The sequence below is a fragment of the Dendropsophus ebraccatus genome, chromosome 3, assembly GCF_027789765.1.
Source record: "Dendropsophus ebraccatus isolate aDenEbr1 chromosome 3, aDenEbr1.pat, whole genome shotgun sequence".
In the NCBI taxonomy this organism is placed as follows: domain Eukaryota; kingdom Metazoa; phylum Chordata; class Amphibia; order Anura; family Hylidae; genus Dendropsophus; species Dendropsophus ebraccatus.
Window position 1 is genome coordinate 21,849,515 of NC_091456.1, and position 16,542 is coordinate 21,866,056.

Sequence of the window (16,542 nt, forward strand, 5' to 3'; positions counted from 1 at the left end):
TTGATTTTTTTCCATTTCCACAAGAGGTTAAAAAAGAAAATAAACGCAAAGCGTGTAGGGTAATTTCCCCTGAGTACGAAAATACCCCACATGTGGACATAATGTGCCATATGGGCACAGGGCAAGCCACCAAAGGGACAGAGCGCCATTTAGAGGCTGGAATGGAGGATGGAGGCCATGTCGCAATTACAAAGCTCCTGTGCTGCCAGGACAGTAGAAACCCCCGACAAGTGACCCCATTCTGGAAACTACACCTCATAAGGAATCTAACAAGGGGTGCAGTGAGCATATGGACCCCACTGGTAACAGGCACATATGTAGAACATGTGCCGTGAAAATAAAAAATACAATTTTTTTCATTTTCACGTCCCAAATGTGGCCGTCACCAGGGGGCCATATCCCCGCTGCCCCCCTTGTTAGATTCCTTATGGGGTGTAGTTACCAGAATGGGGTCACTTGTCGGGGGTTTCTACTGTCCTGGCCGCACAGAGGCTCTGTAATTGCATCATGGCATCCTCTAATGGGAATGGCGGCCATACCTACTTAGCTGGGGAAAAGGGACAATTCTAATTTATTTGGGGGTATTAGGCCAATTATTAGTTTATAAAGGTTGGAAATGACAGATGTCCATCAAATTCAACCTGTGTTGATCCAGAGGAAGGCAAAAAACCCTCGTGAGGCAGACGACAGTAGCCTCATCACAGGGGAAAAATTCCTTCCCGACTCCATAATGGCGATCAGAATAATCCCTGGATCAACGTGACCCCTGAAATAGGAATAAGGGACAGAATTTAGATAATGTAGAACCCCAGTGACGTGTGGTACGCCTTGAAGCGATCCAGTATGCAGAGGCCGGGGGATCAGGACAGGTGTCACACTGGAAAATGGCGTCCTTCCTGATCCCCCTGTTACGCCACACTCTGCACTTCTTCTGGGGTCTCCTGTTTTCCATTGTGGGGGACGTCACCTGGAGAATGTTGTCCTGGTGCGATACGGGGTCCTTCATATCCAGAAGCGCTGGGTCCGCTCCATGGCTGCTAAATATTAGGGCTTTATTACTGCTTCTGATATTTACGGATCGTGCCGCAAGCTACAGTAGCTCAGGCAGCGAGGGACCAGAAGAGGGGGTGCTGGTATAAAAGTTATCCCCGTACAGGTGGTAACCTTTATCCAGCAGTGGGAAGATCAGTTCCCGAACGATCTCCCCACTAACTCTGAGGATGGGGGGGGGAGGGGGCATCTGGGGGCATCTTGGGGCTGGATTTGGGTGTCCCTTCCTTCACACACTCTAAGTGTACGTGCACACTGCGGAATGGCGAAGGATAACCCTTTGTGCATTCCGCAGATGGCACCCACCGGCAGACTGATGCGGGTGCGCGTCTCCGTCCGTGTCATAGACTCCATTCTATGCACGGGCGGATTCCGCTCTCCGTCAAATGTGTTCATTCTTTGGATGGACGATGGAATCCGCCCAAGCATAACATGGAGTCTATGACACGGGTGGAGACGCGCGCCTGCATCAGTCCGCCGGCAGGTGCCAGCTGCGGAATGCACAAAGGGTTATCCTTCGCCATTCCGCAGTGTGCACGTACCCTAAATCTGTAAGTGTACCCTGAGGTACTCTCACAGAGTTTGTAGAATTTCACGCCATACCGTCATCTCTTATTAGGACGGTACTGGCGGAAAAGACGTGTCTGGGGGGCAGCGTACGCTACGCTACCCCCAGATACGTCATTGGATGATGAGGTTGAGGATGAATGGAGGAACAAAGGACCCCCCCATTCATCCTCACTGGCTGTTTCGGTGTCGGAGGCAATAATAGCGTATGCGTCCGACACCGAAAACACCCTGGGGGTCATCTTTATACGGGGATTGGTATATGGGGTATGTAGTGGTGTAGTGTCAAACTTTATTCCGTGTAGTGTAATGGTGTTTTTTACATGTTTTTTTAACATGAAGTATAAAAAAAAAAACTACGCCAAGAAAGGAATTGCTGATAAATGCCGCACTTATGTGCGGTACTTATCAGCAGACCGTGGCTGTAGGATATAGGAAAAAAACACTCTACGCCAAAAAGGAGGAGTTGCTGATCAGCGGCGCACTTACGTGCGATGCTGATCAGCACTCAGTGGCGATAGGGTGCGGAAAATAGAAGAAAAAAAAATTGGGAAAAAAATAAAAAATCTTTCTTCAACCCTATAGCTACTGATATGTGTATTATATACACTTATCAGCCGCTAGGGGGCAGCAGAACGCCAATTCCGGAAAAAGCCGAAGTTTGACGACGCTGGAGCCGATGATTACCGATGGGGACCGCCGGAAAAAGACGTAGACGCCGACGAAGACGATGACGCGTTCGGAACCCGGAAGTCGCGTTCGGAACCCGGAAGACGCGATCGGGACGCTGGATCCGGTGAGTATGGGTCAATACCTGCTCTGGACACCTCAGCTACCTAGCTGAGGTGTCCACAGCAGGTATTTAACCCTTTCATGGGGTACTTATATCGCCGTGATCGGCCGGCCGCTCCTGGCCGGCCGGTCCCGGCGATCGGGACGTGGCACCGTGGCCACCGTTACTTTTAACAGTAATGGCGGTCGGTGTCGTCCTCGGACAGCACCGACCGCCATTGCTTTCCGGGCCATTGGGTCACCGGTGACCCGGAAAGCTGCAGATCGCCGCCATATGCTGATCTGAATTGATCAGCCAATAGCGGCGATCGTCAGCACGGGAGGGGTTAATCACCCCCCGTGCCGACAAGCAGGGATGGCCTGCTATACATTATAGCAGGCCATCTTCCCCGATCGCTGCGTGTGTACACGCAGCGATCGGGGAAACCGCGGGCGTAAATGTACGCCCGTTTGCGTTAAGGCACGGGTTTTGGGGGCGTACGCCTGCGGTCGTTAAGGGGTTAAAGAAAGAAAGAAAGAAAGCCATAGAGAAAAAAAAAAAAAAGGCCCATCATACCCAAAAACATCAGTGTTCACTATTACAGAAAAAGATTAGAAGCCAGGCTACACCTGCATACTCAACAACGGAGCTGAGGGCTAGTAACAGGCAGACCTTGTCCTTATTACTGATTAGTGGCCGAGGACATAGAGGAGATTTTATTTGGCCGCAGATGTCGGCAGGAAGAGACCTCTTAATCGTGGAAAAGAAAAAAAAAAAGAAGAGAGGAAAAGTGAAAGCTGCTGGAGGACAAACGGGCACTTGTCTGTCCATTCATCCCAGCCAAGGTTCTACTTTCATATAAATCCTATTTATAACTTTGTTTTCATTTACCAAATTTAAGGCCCCGGGAAGTGCCAAGTGATGGTTTACAGACAGGATCTACCAGGCTACAAAATGACACGATTTTCCATGTAGAGAAGGAAAATGTTACAGTATATACGGAGAGGGAAATATGAAGGATAACATAATAACTGGGATACTTTCTTCTTTAAGGCCCAGGAAATTTGTTGAAATTTGGTATTTAAAGGGAACCAATCACCCAGAAAATCAATGTAAAGACAAGGATATGTGCTGATAGATCACCCAGCACACTTCCCAAATATGCCCCTGTAACCTCTGTGCCCCCCTCAATTAGACAGTAATCTTACTTTGTTCAGGTCACGCGCTGTATGTAAATTTTTGCTAAGTAGTCCTGGTGGGCGTATGTAGTCCTGGTGGGCGTATGTAGTCACGGTCCGGGGGCGTATCTAGTCACGGTCCGGGGGCGTATGTAGTCACGGTCCGGGGCTGTAATCACGCCCAGAGGGGCGTGATTCGGAGGCTTGCGGTCCAGTGACGTCATCCGGCGGCTTGCGTTCCGCGTCGCGGCCGCGCTGACGTGTTCGGGAACCCGCGCATGCGCAGTACGTCAGCGTCGTCTCCCGCCGTACTGCGCATGCCCGGGTTCCCGAACACGTCGGCGCGGCCGCGACGTGGAACGCAAGCCGCCGGATGACGTCACTGGACCGCAAGCCTCCGAATCACGCCCCTCTGGGCGTGATTACAGCCCCGGACCGTGACTACATACGCCCCCGGACCGTGACTAGATACGCCCCCGGACCGTGACTACATACGCCCACCAGGACTACATACGCCCACCAGGACTACTTAGCAAAAATTTACATACAGTGCGTGACCTGAACAAAGTAAGATTACTGTCTAATTGAGGGGGGCACAGAGGTTACAGGGGCATATTTGGGAAGTGTGCTGGGTGATCTATCAGCACATATCCTTGTCTTTACATTGATTTTCTGGGTGATTGGTTCCCTTTAAAAGAAAAATGGAAAATCAGTAGTATTATGAAAATTCTACAAAAAAAGTCAGTTTTTCTGCATAATTTAATGCAAAATCATAAGATTTTACTGGTTGGTGAACAGGAATTTTAAAGGGGTAGTCCAGCGAAAATCTTTTTCTTTCAAATCAACTGGTGTCAGAAAGTTATATAGATTAGTAATTTACTTCCATTTTAAAATGATCTAGGTCTTACCATACTTATCAGCTGCTGTATGTCCCGCAGAGGGAATTTGCTACTTCTCTGGACAGTTCCTCTCTTGGACAAAGGTGGCAGCAGAGAGCACTGTTATTCTGAAAAGAAAACATTTCCCGCAGGATATACAGCAGCTGATAAGTATTGGACTAGAAGACTTGAGATGTACCACAACTGAAAACGACATACAAGTACTGTAGAATTCGGGGGTCGGCTTCTAAAAATGGCCACATCCTAACCGTATGTGGTGACCAATATATATATATATATATATATATATATATATATATATATATATATATATATATATATATATATATATATATATATATATAAAAAGTTAACTCCCCTGTGACCGGTTCCCGGCAGCAGCACGTCTTCTGTTCCATTCCCGACGCAGGCAGTGTGACATACACTGTCTGTGCCGGAGATCGCCAAAGCTCTCCTGGCAGCCGAGCGTCTCATTGGAGAAGCTTGGAGACGCTCGGCTGCTGGGAGAGCTTTGGGAGAATGGCAGAGGCTGGGGAAGTACCCGAAGGAGCGGTCATTCTCCCAAAGCTCTCCCAGCAGCTGAGCGTCCCTGAGCTTCTCCAATGAGACACTTGGCTGCCCAGGAGAGCTTCGGGGATCTCCGGTGCAGGCCGAGAACAGGACAGGAGATGCGCGAATGGCGGGAACGGGCCCCCAGGTGCGTTAACTGTGTTTTTGTTTTTTTTTCCTTTAGCTGCAGTTAACCCCTGCCTGACCACAGCATCTTCTTAAAGTCAGGGGTCGTCTTATAAGTCGGAAAATACGGTACATTTTTCTTAGCCGTTTGATCGTTGCCTGCATACATTGCTTAAATGTGAACGATATAACGATATTTTGCACGATATTCTTTTCGTGTAATAGCAAACTCTGATAAACAATTCTGGAACATGCTATCTAGGAGAGTAACGGTGACTTATGTTGTTATCCATCCGGCACACTTAGGAGCTGAAAGGGCAGCCCTTTGCTTGCTACTGAAGTCATCTGACTATAGACAGCTGCCTACCATATGTGCAATCTACAGATGATCTAAACATGACCCGGGTCAGAGTCACTGCTTGGCTGCTCAGTGAATGGAATTTTTTTCTAAGATCTAAGTCAGGGATGTGGAACCTTCGGTTTTCCAGCTGTTTCAAAACTACAATTCCCATCATGCCTGGACAGCCAAATCTTTAGCTGTCCAGGCATGATGGGAATTGTAGTTTTGCAACAGCTGGAGGGCCGAAGGTTCCCCATCACTGCTCTAAGGGGTAGGAGCATAATTTGGGGGCTTAAAGCTCTGTAGCTGGAGAGGGTCGGTAAGCAGCTTTTTATATGCAATGGTATTGTCTCATAAACACAAACTATATTCATCATCATCTAGATCAGAAGAGTCAAACTCAGGACCTCCAGTTGTTGCAAAACTACAATTCCCATCATGCCTGGACAGCCAAAGCTTTAGCTGTCCAGGCATGATGGGAATTGTAGTTTTGCAACAGCTGGATGGCGGAAGGTTCCCTGATCCCTGATCTAGATCCTCTGATCCAGCTGTTTTATGAGAAATCCCTTGGACACTCAGTGATTTGTCAATGTGATGTGCCTTATGTGTACTTGGTTGTGACACCACTCATGCAAACACAGCTAAGTATCACACGTGCTCAGAATGAAACCAACGGCCCAAAACCCGGTCAAGGAAACGTCTGCTGTCAGGCAGATGGATGTTACAGTAGTCCTCGCTGTGCATCAGCCCTGTCTGCAGGCTTACAGCGGAGGAAGTAAGGGAGTGGAAAGATACAAAGCACAGATCCCGAATCAATGTCTATTTACTGATTACTGTAGTTTTGGAGGTTTTTTGTTTTTTTTCACTTGGAGGAGGAAGCACACAGTGCATGTACTTAAAGAGGCAAACCTAAACTTTTGCTAGGTGATGGGAAATGCAAGAGAAAGCAAATCAATGCTTTTCACGACATAGACATATGCATAAAAGGAGTGCATGAAAACAATACAAGGACAACACAAGGATTTCTGGATCTGGAAATTAAAAGGACTCTGTACGGACAATCTGAACCCCCCCCTTCCCCCAACCACTTGTACCTTCGGATAGCTGCTTTTAATCCAAGATCTGTCCTGGGGTCCGTTCGGCAGGTGATGCAGTTATTGTCCCAAAAAAACAACTTTTAAACTGGCAGCCCTGTGTCAAACTGCCGTGGCTTGGAGTGTCTGTGCCCTAACTTTGCACCACCCCTCCGTCCCTCCTCCCCACTATCGTCATCATTAGGAATGCCCCTAGAACATTTTCTCCTGTCTGAACATTGCACAATCCAGCCCATGTGCCGTGCTGACACAGGTGAGGAATAGGAGGCAATCTGCCTGGAGCATTTCTAATGATGAGGAGGGCAAGGAGGAGGGACAGAGAGGTGGTGCCAGCCTAATGCATACACAATCTAAGCCACGGGCGTTGGACACAGGGCTGCCAGTTTAAAAGTAGTTTTTTTTAGGACAATAACTGCATCACCTGCCGAACGGACCCCAGGACAGATCTTGGATTAAAAGCAGCTATCCGAAGGTACAAGTGGTTTGAGGGGGGGGGGTCAGATTGTGGGTACAGAGTTGCTTTAAGACCCACTAATGTGAAGCCAGTTCTGGCCCGGCTGACTAGACTTTAGCGGCAAGGGTCTAGACACACAGATGTTGTTGTAGCGAGCTACATATGGAGAGGTGGGGGTGAAGCTGGTTATTCTGGTCACGGAATGTCGTCTCCAGGAATAAGGTCACCGAGGAGACTATAAGAAAAACTATGAAAATCTTAAATCCAGCAAGTCAAGAGAAGAGTTTTACTGTTGTGTTTCCAGAAAGGTTTCACCACAAACTGACTGACCAGTGTGAATGAGGTAGAGAAAATAGACGTCTCAACTGGACTGGTCGGTCAGTCTCGGTAAGAAGTTGGGAATGTTAACCCCTTAGTGCTGCAGCTGCTTTGGGCCTTAATGACCCAGCTCATTTTTTAAAATCTAGAGAAATGACAGTGGACCTCAGGGAGATTCTCAACCGCAGTGAATCTAGGAATGTTGCCAATGGTAAATTTGGTCACTATCCTGGTCACTATTTTTTTTTTATATTAAACTTATGCTATTTAGCGTGTGGTAAAAATAACGATCAATGGATTTTATAGGTTACTACGATTACAGCTATACCAAATTTGTATAGTTTTTTTTTTAAACTTTTACCAATTTGGCACTTTCCACATATTAGGGAAGAGTGAATTTACAGTAGTAGTGCTTCGCTAGGCTAGGCGGTCCATTTTTCAGCCGATTGCCTTTGAACTCTGCTCTGTGCCCTTCTGGGTGCCTGGAAAAGCTGAATGGAGTCCTGAAAAACTTCTCGCAGGACTGCACCCAGAGTGGCACCGATGTGGAGTTCAAAGGCAACCAGCTGAAAAGTAAGCGCTACTACTGTAAATTCCCTCATCCCTAAAAAACTTCCTGAGAAATCTCCCAGAAAAAAATGTTGTCACATTGCAAGATCTATAGCGTTCTTATCTTTTACATAGCGGAGCAGCTTTTTGGCTCATCTTTTTCCTGGAATATCTATAGTTTTTATTGATACCAAGTTGTACATATATATGACTTTTTGATCTCTTTTTTTTTTTTTTTTTTTCATTTTAGAGCGTGCACCGTGCAGTATAACTAATGATACAGTTTTACTGCTTGGGACGTTACGGACCAAATATGTATAGTTTTTTTTGTGGTTTATGTAATAGTTTGTTCTGTATTGGGAATACAATGTAATTTTATTATTGTTAGTGGGGGGTTATGTTATGTTTTATTGCCTTTTTTTCTTTTCCACTTTTCCACTACTGTACACTAGTGCACATTAACCAGTATATGTCAGCATTATGCTGGCATGGCTGTATAGAGGAATATCCATGGCAGGCCCAGGGGCCTTCAAAAAGCCCCCAGAATTGCCCAGAAGCCGGAACCTCACGGCGTGACTTCCGATCAGAAGATATAACCTCTTTAGGCTGGGTTCACACTACGTTTTTGCAATCAGTTTTTTTGCAAAAAAAAAAACGGATGAAAAACTGATTAAAAAAACGGATGCAACCGTTGCATCCGTTTTGATCCGTTTTTCCATTGACTTCAAATATAAAAAAAATTAATCAAAACAGATCAGTTTTTTTTAGCGGACACAAAAACGTGGTCGACCTCATTTTTGTGTCCGCTAAAAAATGGATCCGTTTTAATCTGTTTTTTAATAATAGAAGTCAATGGAAAAAAGGATCAAAACGGATGCACACACTTGCATCCGTTTTTTCTATCAGTTTTTTGCAAAAAAACAGAGAGCAAAAATGGATTGCAAAAACGTAGTGTGAACCCAGCCTTACATGCTGCTGTTATGATTTGCCAGCAGCATGTGACAGGTTAAACTACCCGGAGCAATAAACTGCCGCTCCGAGTAGTTACAGCAGGAGATCAGCTGTCATACTGACAGCTGATCCCCTGCAATGCTGGCGCAGGAGCACAGCAAACACTTATTCTGATCCAGACTTAAAAAGCCGATGAGATCAGAATAAAGCCCATTATCGCCTTAATAAGCCGTATTGGCAGTCACTAAGGGGTTAAAGGAAAACTTAGTATTCCCATACATGGTGGCCTGAAGAAGAGTGAGAGGTGTGCCTTACCTTCAATCATCTCCAGGGGGCTTCATCCTCATCTGGGCCTGCATCTGTGCGATCATCTCTTGCATTCTTCGTAGCTGGAAAACAACCAACACAAAGAAGGTGATCTAATGAACAATAAAGGAGGAACCCCGCCGAGGACTTCAATAACTCATGAGCCAGTGAGATGGTGATTCAGTAACCCAACACTGGCAATGAATATATTCAGCGCTCTGAGTAATGGAATGCTACAACGGACCTCTTAGACATAACAGAGAATAAGCTTTAAAACAGGACACGGTTAAAAATATATATATATATATATATTATTTTTTTTCATAGTTGTTTTAACTACTTAACGCTCACATATATAATAACTGAATGAAAAATATAAGTCGCCTTTTTAATTTTACTGCTCTTGATTTTTTTTTTAGGTATTTATTTTTATCACAGTCTGGCCGCCAATTCCCTTGTCCTAGTTAATAAGTGAATTTCCATTAGCTGGGTACAGTCAGGAAATGTGCCCACCTCCCCCTCCCGTTGGGGTTCTGCTTGCAGTGGACACATGCCAACAAAGCTGGGACTAGTGTGCTAAGATCTGCAGTTCTTAAGGAGGGAGGAGACCTGCCAGGGACAAGTTACTAATAAGTAAAAAAGTCAAACACATACCCAGAAAGTTAAATAAATAATTATAAGTTATGATAATATATTATATATACACATACATATATACATACACATATATATATATATATATATATATATATACATACACACACACACACATACACATATAGTGGTAACTTGGTTTAAGAGCGTTTTGGTTTAAGAGCCCCCAGTTTTTCAAAATTGTAACTTGGTTTAAGAGCATTGCTTTGGTTTAAGAGCTCCCTGTACTGGGTGGTAGCGCAAGTGGGGGAGGGGCATGGTCTGCATAGCAGGGTCTACAGCCCTGTATTCTAACCCAGGAAGTCTCCCTCACCTTCCAAATCGGACCAGATCTACTTCAGGCTGGGGCTTACATCAGGGGACAGGACTGTGGAGGTAATCTCTCCATAGCTGTAACCCATCTCTCCCCGGACAGAGGGTGCTGCATTTATGTGCCCACACATCCTGTCCTGTTTATCAGCTATACACACTGCTGCTATAATGTGCCTGCATTTACATTCAGCTATACACACTGCTGCTATAATGTGCCTGCACTTACACTCCTCCATCCACACTGCTGTATAAAAAGGTTCCTGTCACTGTCCTCCTGCACAGCTCTATGATTCTCACTTCCTTATTGGTCCAGGCTGAGCACACACTCGTTCTCCATTGCTGTCATGTGAGACCTCTGACAGAAGCCCCGTTTCTCTATTCTAGCCTGTTGTACTACGCTACTGCATTGTGGGTATCTGCATCTCCATTCTACTGCTACTTTTTTTGCATTTACTATACTCCACATGCTGATTGCTATACTGTACAGTAACTTATAATATCACATATTCAGCTGTTTCTCCTTGTTCGTTTTATCTGTTCTACATGTTATTTAGAATAAAAAAAAAAAAAAAAACATTTTTGGGGTGTGAAAGAAACTGTCTGCATATCAATATTTTCTTATGGGAAAACCTGCATATATATATATATATATATATATATATATATATATATATATATATATATATACATATAATGTAATACGCTAGGGCTTTAGGTGGGCGCTGAACGGTTAGGTGTGACCTGCAGTGGAAATACACAGTACACAGTCACCTTCTACAGTGGAACGGATTAGAAGGCAGTGGCTTTCATAATGAAACACCCTGCCACTTGTAACCAGACATTTCCACTGCTAAAGGGAGAGGATCAGAGGATTAACTCTATACTGAATCGCTATGAATGCCCCTGAAAATCTTCTGCCAAGTTTCTGAGCTATTCCATAACTGGAAATTCTAATGATGATGAAATGACTGTTTAGACGCGGCAACAGCAATGGGTTATCATGGTTTTCATCATGGTTCTCTTACATACTATACATCTCTTACATGCTCCAGCACTAAATAAGGACTAAATAAGGTTCAGGAAGGAAGAGTTTATAAGAAAATACTGAACTCAAGAACAAGGAGGTGAGAAAATATTACTTTACTGAAAGAGTAGTAGATGCTTGGAACAAACTTCCAGCAGATGTGGTAGGTAAATTTACGAAAACTGAATTTAAACCTGCCTGGGATATACATATATCTATCCTAACATAATAAAGAAGGAAACAATACAAGGGTGGACTAGATGGACCAGGGGGGCTTTTTCTGCCGACAATCTCCTATGCTATACAGTATGAGGAATACCTGCAGACGGGGATGTATACAGTATGGGGTGAGAACTACAGAGGGGGGAGGGATGTATACAGTATGGGGGAGAACTACAGAGGGGGGAGAGATGTATACAGTATGGTGGGGGGAAATACAGAGGGGGAGGGATGTATACAGTATGGGGGAGAGCTACAGAGGGGGAGGGATGTATACAGTATGGGGGGGGGAGGACAACTACAGAGGGGGAGGGATGTATACAGTACGGAGTGAGAACTACAGAGGGGGGAGGGATGTATACAGTATGGGGTCTACCTGCAGAGGGGGGAGGGTTGTATACAGTATGGGGAAAGAACTACAGAGGGAGAGGGATGATAACAGTATGGGGGACTACCTGCAGAGGGGGAGGGAGGTATACAGTATGGGGGGAAAACTACAGAGAGGGAGGGAGGTATACAGTATGGGGGACTACCTGCAGAGGGGGAGGGAGGTATACAGTATGGGGGGAAAACTACAGAGAGGGAGGGAGGTATACAGTATTGGGACTACCTGCAGAGGGGGAGGGAGGTATACAGTATGGGGCGGAGAACTACAGAGAGGGAGGGAGGTATACAGTATTGGGACTACCTGCAGAGGGGGAGGGAGGTATACAGTATGGGGCGGAGAACTAGAGAGGGAGGAAGGTATACAGTATGGGGACTACCTGCAGAGGGGGAGGGAGGTATACAGTATGGGGGGAAAACTACAGAGAGGGAGGGAGGTATACAGTATTGGGACTACCTGCAGAGAGGGAGGGAGGTATACAGTATGGGGCGGAGAACTACAGAGAGGGAGGAAGGTATACAGTATGTGGGGGAAATATAGAGGGGGGGAGGTATACAGTATGGGGGGGGGGGACAACTACAGAGGGGGAGGGAGGTATATAGTATGTGGGGGAACAACTACAGAGGGGGAGGGATGTATACAGTATGGGGGGAACAACTACAGAGGGGGAGGGATGTATACAGTATGGGGGGGGAACAACTACAGAGGGGGAGGGATGTATACAGTATGGGGGGGGAAGCTACAGAGGGGGAGGGAGATATACACTATAGGAGGACTTAATGCAGTGGGGGAAGTATACAGTATGGGGGGACAACTACAGAGGGGGAGGGAGGTATACAGTATGGGGAAAGAACTACAGAGGGGGGAGGGATGTATACAGTATAGGAGACTACCTGCAGAGGGGAGGGAGGTATACAGTATAGGGGAAGAACTACAGAGGGGGAGGGAGGTATACAGTATGGTGGGGGAAATACAGAGGGGAAGGGAGGTATACAGTATAGGGGAGAACTACAGAGGGGGGAGGGATGTATACAGTATGGGGGACTACCTGCAGAGGGGGAGGGATGTATACAATATGGGGGACTACCTGCATAGGGGGAGGGAGGTATACAGTATGGGGAAGAACTACAGAGGGGGAGGGATGTATACAGTATGGGGGGGGGACAACTACAGAGGGGAAGGGATGTATACAGTATTGGAGGGGAAAAACTACAGAGGGGAAGGGAGGTATACATTATGGGGGGAGGGAGGTATACAGTATGGGGGGACAACTAAAGAGGGGGAGGGAGATATACACTATAGGAGGACTTAATGCAGTGGGGGAAGTATACAGCATGGGGGGACAACTACAGAGGGGGAGGGATGTATACAGTATGGGGGGAGAACTACAGAGGGGGGAGAAAGGTATACAGTATGGAGGCCTAAGGGCCTTATTACACAGAACGATTATCTTTAAAAAAAAAAACAACGTGAGATCGTTTAGTGTAATGGGAGCCAACGATTAAACGACCAACAACATCGTTAGTCATTTATAGGTTTGGACCTATTTTTATCGTTGATTGTTCGCAAATCGTTCGCATGGAATAAGACGTCGTTCGGTCGTTCACAGTAGCGGCGAATGCAATAGCGAAGACAAGCCGACCACAAGAGCGATCATAAGTAACAATCATCGTTCCGTGTAATAGGGCGAACGATTTCAGGTTGTTTGCAATAGCGGTCGTTTGAGATCATTTATTGTTGAAAAATGGCTGTGTGTAATAGTACCCTTACTACAGGGGAACGTACAATATTGGCGACTAATAACTGTGGGACATACAGTATGGCAGCTAACTACTGTATAGAGTAGGGCTACAGTATAGGGGCATACTATGTTCCTCAGAAAATAAGACCTACCCCGAAAATAAGCCCTAGACATTTTTTTCAGAGAAAAAAATAATATAAGACCCTGTTTTATTTTCAGAAAAACACAGTAAATGCCAATGACTACAGACACATAGCCCAGTGCAGTCACTCCCCGGCATACACCATGTGTCTGTCTGGACAGTGACAAAACGGCTAAGGAGTGTAAAGGATGGATCTGAGAAATAAGGAGGAGCCCCGGCCTGACAGGATGTTCCCACGATGTTTGCTGCTGTGCTGGTTTAAAAATACCATATGCCTGGACAATGACATTGGGAGAAGGATGGGGCAAAACCCTAGGCCAAGAATAACAACGTGCAGTGGATTCCAGTCTGAGAGCAGAGTGCAAACCAGTGAATAACCAGTGTGACGTGACTGTGTGTGAGCTCAGCCATCGCTACCAAAGCCGGCCGGAGCAAAGCAACTGCAGCCATTGTTAATATATGAATCCGAGCTCAATACACCAGGCTGGACAGGCATGTGACCCAACAAAGGGGGAATCGGCCAGCAGAAGCTGAGGCTTACCATCATCCATCCTATCGGGATAAAGAGGCTGCTATATAAACAAAGCCTATGGACACAATGATGTCACACCACCTAAAGGGGTCTGCTATAGTGGAAAATTCTAATAAAAGAGCGGACGGGAGAAAAACGTAGGATTCTAACAGGGTGCAGACATATCCATGCCTCAGATAGCGTGATGGTGGTGTGCGCCCTGCATTACTGTAGGTAAAGCTATAAGGCCCTGTACACATTATGGTTTTTGTTTTTGGTATTAACTAAAACATCACCAAAAAGATATATAAACATATACCATGGCGTAGCCATAAACTTCAATAGACTAAACCTAGCTTACTATTCCACTGGTATAAATTACATTTGTGGGATAGAATAGTGTAGACTCTCACACCTTTCTACGACTCATACTCACACTCGTACGCACACTACATGGGGTCTACTGAACCCCTGGACTAAGGTACAGACAGCCTGTAGTATATGCCATTTCACTGTATATGCATGATGGAGATCATAAATGTATAAATGTAATGTGAACCGGGCCTAACACTACAATGCAGTATCACTGATGATGATGATGATGATGATGATGATAATAGTCAATAAAGAAAAATAGATTTTTCAGCAGTTAAGTCAGGGGATTAAAGACCATACATCAGATCCTAAACAAAATGTCTGTCTGTGTAATTATGCAAAATACGTAAAAATAAATATATATAATATACACACACATATATTACACACATATATATATATATATATATATATATATATATATATATATATATATATATATATATATATATATATATATATTTTATTCTCCATTGTCATTTTGATTTGAAGAAGTATTACAGCTCCCCCTTGTGGGTAAGAACCATAACAAGAGAATCCCGTATCTTACATTAGGAAATGTAAGAATAGGTTAGGGGGGAATATTTTAAATGATATTTTAACCCTTTTTTTTCCCTTCACCAGCAATCTCCTGATCACGGATACAATACACTGCACTGTTACTGTAGCATAATGCTGACAGGCAATCTATATAGCCATGCCTCCAACACAACTATATATAGCATATACATGGCAGGCATGGGGCCCCAAGATGCTAAAGAAAACTATCAGCAGTCGGCAATCATATCGCTGGACTACTGATGAAGTAATGTTGAGAGATTTATCCGACAATTTTTTTTAAGCCAAAGTCAGGAATGGATTTGAAAAAAAGAGAAATCTTAGCCTTTCCTTTATGACCTGTTCTCTGTTTATTGTCTGTTCCTGGCTTTGGCTTCAAAATATGTCAGATAAATATCTGTGTAAACGCAGCATAAGAGACATCAGCTAGTCTGTTACATGCAACACACATGATTTGACCGCGGCATGTAACAGGTTAAACTGCCATGCTGGGAGGTTTCTTTGGACCTGGCAGTTAGGGCCAGTTCACACTGAGTAAACACGGCGTAATTCTGCGGCGGACCTCTCCACCATGGAATCCCGCCGCTCTCAGTGTGCTGCTGTAAATGAATGAAAGGGCGCACGCTCCTCCGCTGCCGCCACTCTCCGCTCAAAGTAACATGTCACTTCTTTGAGCGGAGAGGAGAGGGAGCGGACTAGTGCGCGCCCTCTCATTCATTTACAGCAGCACACTGAGCACGGCGGGAATTACGCTGTGTTTACTCACCCTTGTATTGGTTGGAATAAGCCCTATTAATAACCACTGTTAAAAGACATAATGGTGGTCACTAAGCATTTAAAGATTCTAGAGAGAACCTGTCACAGCTTTTTTATAGTGTACAACCACAGAGACCACATCTGGAATACTGTGTCCAGTTCTGGAGACCTCACCTACAAAAGGATATAGCTAAAATAGAAGGGTCCAAAGACAAAAGTGGTGGAGGATGTCAGCCATAAACCATATCAGGAAAGACTTGTCGGGCACCGACCGCTCATTGCTACGTGTAATAGTGGTGCGCGGCCGGCGACAGGCGATTTACATTACCTATCCAGGCTGTAGGGCTCCTCTTGCGGTCTATTTCTCCCTGGATCCCGCTGCAGCTTCAGAGCGGCCTGTCTGAGCTAACAGGCTGCTCAGCCAATCACTGGCCGGGACCGCCGCGGCCACTGATTGGCTGAGCGGCCTGTCAGCTCAGACAGGCTCCTCTGAAGCTGGAGAGCGCAGGACCCGGGGAGAAAAAGACCGCAAGAGGAGCCCTACAGCCTGGATAGGTAATGTATAAAGTTTAAACAAGGGCTGCAAGGACATCGGTAACGATGTCCATGCAGCCCTTGTTAAACTATAATCGGGCCGTATAATAGGCCCAGTAAACGAGTGCCGATCTAGCAGTTCGGCGCTCGTTTACAGTTATTATCCGGCACCCATCGG

General features: G+C 45.5%; 1 protein-coding gene across 2 annotated transcripts in view; it reads right to left on the reverse strand.

The window, feature by feature from the left end:
• LOC138785287 (septin-2A) overlaps nucleotides 1–16,542 on the reverse strand; it is a 105,681-nt gene that overhangs the window by 9,889 nt on the left and 79,250 nt on the right. For both annotated transcript variants that reach the window (XM_069961097.1, XM_069961098.1), the window contains one exon: nucleotides 9,163–9,236. In XM_069961097.1, coding sequence (XP_069817198.1) covers nucleotides 9,165–9,236 — 72 coding nt within the window. In that variant the 3' untranslated portion in view covers nucleotides 9,163–9,164. The remainder of the gene's footprint in view (nucleotides 1–9,162; nucleotides 9,237–16,542) is intronic.